The sequence below is a fragment of the Cynara cardunculus genome (assembly GCF_001531365.2).
Source record: "Cynara cardunculus var. scolymus isolate 2C chromosome LG 11, CcrdV1, whole genome shotgun sequence".
NCBI lineage: Eukaryota > Viridiplantae > Streptophyta > Magnoliopsida > Asterales > Asteraceae > Cynara > Cynara cardunculus.
In genome coordinates, this window is record NC_037538.1 from 10,350,672 (window position 1) to 10,359,866 (window position 9,195).

General features: G+C 32.4%; 1 protein-coding gene across 1 annotated transcript; it reads right to left on the reverse strand.

Moving 5' to 3' along the window:
* Positions 1 to 517: 517 nt before the first annotated feature.
* Positions 518 to 1,184, reverse strand: LOC112521168 (14 kDa proline-rich protein DC2.15-like). The gene has a single exon (XM_025129878.1). It carries the CDS (start codon positions 1,109 to 1,111, stop codon positions 752 to 754), a length of 360 nt encoding a protein of 119 aa, XP_024985646.1. The 5' UTR covers positions 1,112 to 1,184; the 3' UTR covers positions 518 to 751.
* Between the last annotated feature and the right edge of the window lie 8,011 nt (positions 1,185 to 9,195).

A 9,195-nucleotide genomic window follows, 5' to 3' on the forward strand; every position in this document is an offset into this window, starting at 1 on the left:
ATAACATCGACTGAGATAAGAAATAAAATGAAATATTAAAATCATGATGTATCTCGCTGCATTGTGCGAGTACGCTTCTAGTATATATATATATATATATATATATATATTCCCAAGGATATATACACTTAAGCTTGAGCTGATATCATTTCATTATAAAAATATATAGCATGTCTAATATATACTTAATCATCCACAACAAATGATTCCTTTATAATATTACATTTGTAAACGGATATGATACAAGAAAGGATGATTACTATGGCTATGGCCACCAGAAAATACAAGCAAAAGAGATACTAACTACTTTTAATTCTGAAATAATGTGATAATATTATATCTTGCAGTCCAATTAAATAAATATATTACAAATTGGAAGCATCTTTGAACACTTAATTTCACACATTGGACCATAACTTAAAATAATTTCTTCTGTTTTGCTTTTTCCAGAATCATCCTTGGAGTTTCTAAATTCTATGACGTTAGGAGAGAGGCTGGACACCAACTAAAGTATATTGATGACATAAATTTTGAATACATATAAATAATCTCAGTCATATTAATTATGACAGGATCTAAAATTACAATTGTACACAAGAAATGACACGGTACAAGCAATATTGGGGAGCCTTTCACTTCAAATAAACATTTAACGAGACACCATGAATGCAAACTTAACACACCCAAAGTAGAGCAAAGATGACATGATCAAAGAAACGAAAATACACTTGAAAATGGAATGCTTTACTTTCTATGCACATTGGAAGCCGGAAGGAACGTCCTTTTCACAGTAGTTAACCAACAAGCTCAAGGATACTGGAACATTGAGGTTAATACCCAACACATTAGCTTTAATGGCGGTACAAAGGCAGACTGCTACCTCGAGGTCAACAAGGTTCTCAATGAGGGAACAACAAGGTGTTTTCGGTGGGGCTCCTACAACGACGCCATGCACCAAGTCATTCAGCAAGTTGGCACACACACCCAACTTGAGAGCATCTCTAGGGCAAGTGGCCTTTGGTGAAGATGAGGTTGCACTTACCAAAGTAAAAAAGAGAAGGTTGAGAGTGAGGAGAAAAGCAGTTGTTCCCAAAGCCCTGGCGGAAGCCATTTTTAAGTGCTTTTGGGATATCAAGTAGTAACTAGCTAGAGTACTTAAAGGTTCAAGGAGTAGTAGCTAGTTTTGTGGTGTAGAATTGATGAAGTTGCCCGATGGTATTTATAGATATAAGACAACGAATTATTTGAAGGTCGTAGCTTTTTTTCTTATTAATATTTAATTCCAAGAGAAGTTAAGAAAATTATAGAGGCTTGATCACGGGGCATTCTGGTTAATAAGATTGGAATTAATTAAGAAATAATGAAGTCTCATGGCCTTCATGTTAACAAGATAATATTCCACCTAAGAATGATTCGTTGTATTGTAAGCGAAAATTGCATCAAGTGTTGTGCAGTTCTATTTGGAAGCTTTAATTAATCTGTTCAACATCTGTGAGATGCTTCTTCTCTTTTATCATTATTGTGTGAATGGATCCTTGATTGTTTTTGCCGTTCAAATTGCAGTAAAAAGTTTACCTTTTGTTAACTATTAGTAATTCAGTTATATATAGAGAGAGAAGGAGAGGTTTCAAAATCACATGTAATTACAATGTAAAATCACATGCGATACAACACGTCCAGAGGTGATGCGGGGGACTTGGTCAACACGACCAAGGTCGTGGAGGAAAACGCCCGCTCTATGGCCGTTCAAGACAAATATGACTTGCAACTAATTCTTTTCTTCTCTCAAATTAATGGCCTTCTCATTTGAAGTCACTGGCAGAAAGCGCTTCTATATTTCCTCCATGTGTGGTGTATAAAGTAATATAATTTGAAAGAATTTTTAATTATATTCAGGTAATGTGTGCATAAACGTCAGAAGAAGGTCAGGAGTGCATCCAAATCCATAAATCCATTAAGTTAATCATGGCGGTTCTAATGTTCTTTGATTCGTAATGCTCGTTTAGCTAGCCAGCCTCGTGAACCGTCCATATATTTAATGATCTATTTGATCAGGTGGGCTTCGGGGGTTTTTGTTCTGATGTGTTCTTGGCATGTTTTCAGATTATTGCAATGAGTTGGATTATAGTACTGTCAACTGTTCTTACAGGCACAAGAGGGCAAATATAGCCAACGATTCAAAGCACGAGGGAACATGTGAAACTTGATTTTCATAAGCAACCAATTTGTAGAAAAGTCTGAATAAATATCCTCTTAACGATGACGCGATGAGAACATATTAATTGCAATGACATTATAAATAGTGAGTACCATGACATATATAACACCATGCATGCAGCATGCTTGTTGGAGGATTCCAAGAGTACAAGAACAGGGGCCGAGCCAATTTTCTTTATCTAGGGAGTGCCTAGAAAATATGTAAAAAAGTTTTCGATTTCAAGGATGAGAAATCCATATATGTTTTTTTGGTTAAGGCATTAAAGGTAGTACATCATCTAACTTATTTTTTTAATACACGTTTTGATTGATATAAACTAGCTTATTAAAATGCTAGTGGGGTAATGTTTTAGGAGCTGTGACAATTTTTCGAATTATAACCCTAATTAATATTAATGGTCATTTATTATTATTAATTATTAATAAATAACTAGTTATGAATCATTAATTAATTATAATTATTAGTATTATTAATTATTAATTATATTAATTTCAATTTCAATTTAAAATTTTAATTATTAATTTCAAATTTTCAATTAATTTAATTCAAGATTTCCCTACTATAACAAGTATTTTCTCAAGTCCTCAATACCTTTATTGTCTACTCCTTCGATTTTCGCCTCTCGGCCACGATATAGTTAGTGCCCACTTCTCCAAGTGCCACCTCAAGAATATTTAGTCTTAGTGTGCCCATACATTTCGTAGTTGAGTTCTAATCTCAAGATTCCCATTCGACCTTTAGTGTCTGCTCACTAGCATTCAAGATAAGAATCTCAAACCTCCTACTTGACAACACATGACATTTAACCCTCATACATCAAGGTTAAAGCATCAAAACCACAATACCTACACTCTTGGAGTCTAACTCATAAGTGTTCAACTATGCAACACGGAGAAGTCCACGATGCTTACTTGAGCATTGGTGACAAACTGAGAACATCAAGACTGCTCACTTATCAAACATGACTGACTCATATGCCAATGGATCTAATGCATTGCAATCTAAGTTACATGAATTCAAATGACCAACGTACTCAAAACATGCAATCCCAATAAATATGCAATACATGTAATTCATGTCCAAAGCTCAATATTGAGTAATTTAAATAAGACAGTCCCCAATTTCTGTTGGACCAAAATCAAATCAATAAATTCCAAAACTTATTTGACTACTCAACAAAAGCCAATATAAGTCAATAGAATGCATTTGCTTATAAAAATAGGCAAGCTCATCCTCCAAAAGTATGATTAATTCAAAACTCTTCATTGGTTGGTACAAATCATATTCCAAATAAAATAATACCATTTATATTTCCAAAATGTCTTGTAACACAATAATATGCATTTTCCAAATGGTTTATAAATCCAAATACACTAAGGCTTTCTTTGTTTTTTCATTTTCAACTCTTAATTATCATTTATGTCTGATTCGTTCAAACGTTTTGTAATTCAAACTGTTTTTTTTTTAAATTTTCAGAGCTTCTTATCACTTAATATGGACTGAATAAATAAGATGTAAACTAATATCTTAATTCCTCTTATTTCTTATTTTCTTTGATTCTCTTAGCCTATTACTTCTTTCTCCAACAAGGATGCCACCGTCCTTTCATCACCTATATGAAATGCACGCTCACCTTCTCTCTCTCTAGATCTCTCTCTCTCTCTCTCTCTCTCTATATATATATGTATATATAGAGAGAGAACGTTTCAAATGCAACCTATCACATTTGTAAAACCAATGCAACCCAATCAATTGAGATACTTATGAAATGATGAGAGTTTATTTATTATGATTTGAATATTTATGGAAGATGACTAGAGTTCATTAATTATGATCAATACTTTATATTATGAAACAATCAAAACTTTTATGAAATCACATATTCATCAAATTAAATGGACGATTGAGATTGAGTTGTAGTGGTTGTACAAATGTAAAAAGGTTGCATAATAACTCCCCTCTTTCTCTCTCTCTCTCTCTCTCTTTCTCTCTATATATATATATATACGTATAGGCTAACATAGAAGATTAATGTGAAACAAGAACTTCTATCGGTTATCGATCATCTATCAAAAGTATCGATCTTTTCACAAACAAACTCACCGATAACATTCCCGATAACATTGGAAGTCTGAAAGGTATCCAAAAGGTTCTTATTGTGTTCCAGCTGTTAAGCAATTGTTGAGATGAATTTCGCAATGGAAATTTTATGAAAATCAAGAGAATTTTGCAAAATGTTTAAATCTGATTTTACAAAAACAAACTATTGATTCAGATTTAAGACTTCAGACGTTTGTCAATTTACAAAAACAAATAGTCTTATTGATTCAGATTTTAGACTTCAGCATCACAATTTACAAAAAACAAACAGTCTTATTGATTCAGATTTCAGACTTCAACACCACCTCTTATTAATCAGAAGTGAAATAAGACTTTAGATTTCAACAACTCTTAAAAACCAAACAACACCTAAAAGTATATTAACATCAAATAATCTTCATTTATGCAATACATTATCAAAAGATCACACTTTTATGTTTCATATCTCAAAATGTCCAAAACCCCGAAATATAAGTATTTTACAAAATTTATACAATCAAATGTACCAAAGATGTAAGTCTTATCATATTTGATACATATAAAAAAACACCTTAAGACTCCAAAATTGACATTTTTGACGTCCACAAAGTTTTGACAGAACATATTTTCCAAACCCATTTATAACTTCCAAGGATAAAGATTTGAGATCCACAAGCAAATATATTTAGAAACCTTATCTAGCTAGGTCACAACCAAACTTATAAATAAACCAAATATGAACACAATTAAATTTTAGATCCACAAAGATTTCTAAAATGGAGATCAAAACACCCAAAACTTACCTCACCAAGAATATGAACTCTCCACCGAAAGATCTTTAATCCCCATGCTACACCTTCCATTTTGCTTCAAAAAGCTCCCAAAAACAATCCCTTAAAAACTCCCCAAATCGCCCCAAACCAAGTGGGAATGAACATGACATCACATCACATCCAAACATCTAAGGTTTCATTCGTTGGTTCTTAACACTCAACAACTGATTTGGAGTTCCGACACTTGGTTCTTGCAGTCTTACTTCTTGATACAACTGCCAACACATTTCAGATTTGGACCGTTTGGTTCTTGATTTCAGATTTGAACAATGACAGGTAATTCCATTTCTAGTAATTTAAAATAGGTTTTTTTGTGTCTTCTCATAAACAAGAGTTGTTTATGTGTAAATTAGATTTTGATATTTACTTGTTTAGGTTCATTGATTTAGAAAATACCTTACTCAGATCATGTAACTTATGTTTATATTCATATTGTTTAGGTTAGGATTTAGGAAATCAAAATTAACATACTGTTTACTGTATAGGACTTTAGTCTTTAGTTTCACGAATCAAAAATTCATATTGTTTACTTGATTTTGCAGTGTAGTCAAAAGCTTTGGGACTTTGGAACTTGGGAGAACCAAGAAGACAATAATCAATATCATCCTCAATCCTCAAGCCATGTTGTTTTGTTCATTTATTGTATTTTACTTATTTCAGTCTCATTATGTCTTCTAGGGTTAAAAAGTATGATTCTGGATGCCAAAAACATACAAATAAAAAAAAGAATTGAAGAGATAATAATGTCTGAAAGAGGATCTTTTGAAAAATATATCACTAAAGAATCATAATGTTCTCTTGATGATCAACATGTTGATGCTTGTTATGACAATCCTAATTTGGAGAATTTAGTTGGAAATCAAATTGACTCCAATGTGGATTTTGCTACTAATATTGATGCACGATGGCAAGTGTTAAAAGATAAGGTAAAAGGATGGATATTCAAATTATTGTCAATGACCCGTTGAGAGAGTCGTATTGATAGTGTAAAAGTTATAAGATTTCAAGTTTTAGATATAAGAGAAGCTTACTTCAAGTAGCTGAAATTGATAACGACTCAAAAATATGAAATAAAGCAAAATCTTTAGCGAAAAATGAGCTTGGTGATTTTGAGTTTTTAATGTCAATAGTGGTTTGGTATGAAGTATTATATGCCGTAAATTTGGTTAGTAAGCACTTATAGTAATTTTTTTTTGCTAATTGATGTTGCTATTGAACAAGTTAAGGGGATTTCATTTTTTGAGGGATATAGAAAAATCGGGTTTTTAGATGCTATAGAATCAACAAAGAAAATTGCCACTGAATTGACAATTGATCCATTATTTCCTCAAAGACGTAAAATTCGAAGAAAACGATATTTTGATGATAATCCGAGTGATGCATCTGAAATTACTTGACAATCTGGAAATGAGTCATTTAAAGTTAATTATTTCTTATTTGTTGTTGATCATGCAATTGCTTCACTAAATAGGATATTTGAACAATACCAAGAATGTGAAGGTGTGTTTGGGTTTTTATTTACTTTTGATAAGTTGCATTCTTTAAATAATGCGTGTTTGAAGTCTTCTTGTACTAATTTTGAAATCACACTAAAGAAACACGACCAATCTGATGTTGATGGAAACGATTTATATGTGGAATTGAAGTTACTTCAAGATTATTTACCAAAAAGATGGGGTTTGTTGATATTTTAGAGTATTTGAGACATGTTGGATGTTTTCCTAACACATTATTACTTATAGAGTTTTGTTGACTATTCATGTAACAGTTGCATCTGCAGTAATAAGTTTCTTGAAGTTGAAGCTGTTGAAGTCGTATTTGCGCTCCACAATGACACAAGAAATACTTAACGGACTTGCCTTGATAGCTATTAAAAGTGGATTATTGGAAAACGTTGATTATGAAGATTTGGTTTCAAAATCTTTTAGAAGAATGATCTTGTTTAAGTTTCACATGTTATTTTGTCATTTTAAACAATTTTTGTTCTTTTATTTTGTAAGACATCTAGTACAATATATGGTATGAACTTTTATATTTTATTTATTAGTCAATTTATTGTCCAATATATAACAGGACCTTCAAAAAGATAGGAATAACTCTATGTTTAATTCCATGATACGCTCGAATCGAAGCTAAAAAAGAAGAGCACGCCATGAAAGGAGCCTATAGGATTTCCAAGCCCATAAAACACCATTTTTACATTATTTAAGGCATTATTGTCTTTTTTTTTATTAGTTTTCTCATTTTCGTTTGGATTTTTAATGTTTGGTTCGTCATCTTTTGGGCTTTTTTACTTTGAAATTTTATATGAAACATCTGGATGGTCACTTGATGAATAAAACATTTCTCCTCCATCTAAATTCTAGAGCTCTCTTGAATTCAAAAACCAGGTCAGATTACATCTAATCTGTCCTGATTAAATACATTTAAAAAACGTTTTTGTATCGCACTCTCATTTTGCAAGTTCTGAATATTGTTGTTTTCTGTATTTTATTTACATATTTCATCTCAGTATTAATAGATCTGTTAATATTTAAAGTTTGAACATGTTTGGATGAAAGATTACAACTTGCAAAATAAGAGTTACTTATTTTGTAAGTTGGAGTTTTTACTTGTTTCTTGTGTTCTTTTATCTCAGAACTTGTACATGAATAACATATTTGAATTTGGTGACTTTTGACTTAATTTTACAATTCGCAAAATAAAAATTAATTATTTTGCAAGCTGTATTTTTCAGTTTGATATTTGTTTTTTGTTCTTTCATCTCACAACTTGTACGGGAATAACATATCTGAATTTGGTGACCTTTGGAGTTAAACATGGAACTCGCAAAATAAGTTTTTACTTCATGAGTTGTCTTTTTTAGTTTAATCTGTGATTTGTTTGTTCTTTCATCTCACAACTTGTACAAGAATTTAACATGTTTGAGTTTGATGACTCATTGAGTATAATATAGAACTCGCAAATAAGAACTTCTTATTTTGCAAGTTGTATTTATTAGCGTTTACTATGTTTTTCTTTGTTTTTCGCTCAATATATTATACATGTTCATATATTGAACTGCGGTTCTATTTTATGTTGCATACATAACTCTCTAAATAAGAGTTCTCTTTTATATAGAATTGAAAATGATATAATAGTTCATTGTTGTAATTATTCTCTAGTTTAACTGTTTTTTGGTTCATTCATTTTACTTGTTTAATATTATACCGTAGTATGTTATCAGGGTCCTAGGTACTATGAGGCTTACCTTACACTTAAGGCGAGGATTACCATTTTGGCAAGATTGCGGAGAAGCCTATGTTATCCGAGGCCAGGTGAAACATGTTTCGGACCACTGTTTTTGGTCCCTGGTTGATATATGACGTCTCCCACGGAGATCCGCTCCTGGTTCACCTGATGCTACAGAAGCAGATTTTTCTTGCCGAACAAGGCAATGATGAGATCCACTACCATTGTTGGTTCCTACGAAAGAGAATCTATACATATTTTAAGAAATAAACACTCATTAGGAGAAGCTTTACAGATTTTTTAAAGTGACCAATCAATTTCATGCTTCTATTTTTTTTAATCTTATATCAAATTTACAAGTAACGCAAAATCTAAAAAAATGAACTCGCAAAATCCTAGGGTTGTATGAGCTACAATACTTTTTAGAATGTTGTCATCTGATAAAGACAAAAATGCACTTTTCAATGACACGTGCCACACTATGAAGAACTCGCAAAAATGCACTTTTTAGAGAGTTAGAGTGATTTTAAAAAGTTGTCAGCCGATGCACTTCTTGTCGGAAATGTGTCAACCTATGAGCAACTTGCAAAAGGACGATTTTTAGAGAGGCACCTCTCTAAAAAAATGAGGTATTTTTTGTAATCTAGAGTAGAGGTAGCCAAAAATCGGTCCCGGGCCGGGCCATAACCGGTTACGGCCGGTCCCGATCAAGACAAAAACGTTTCATAACCGGTCCCTCCATAACCGGTCCCGGTTCCGATGAAATCCTCCATAACCGGTCAAGCTTACCGGTAACCGGTTAAGCCATCCGGTCCCGGTTCCGGTCCCATAACC

Bases quoted from the DNA above. Each gene is read 5' to 3' on its own strand.
- LOC112521168 (XM_025129878.1), bottom strand. From the start codon at position 1,111: ATGGCTTCCGCCAGGGCTTTGGGAACAACTGCTTTTCTCCTCACTCTC.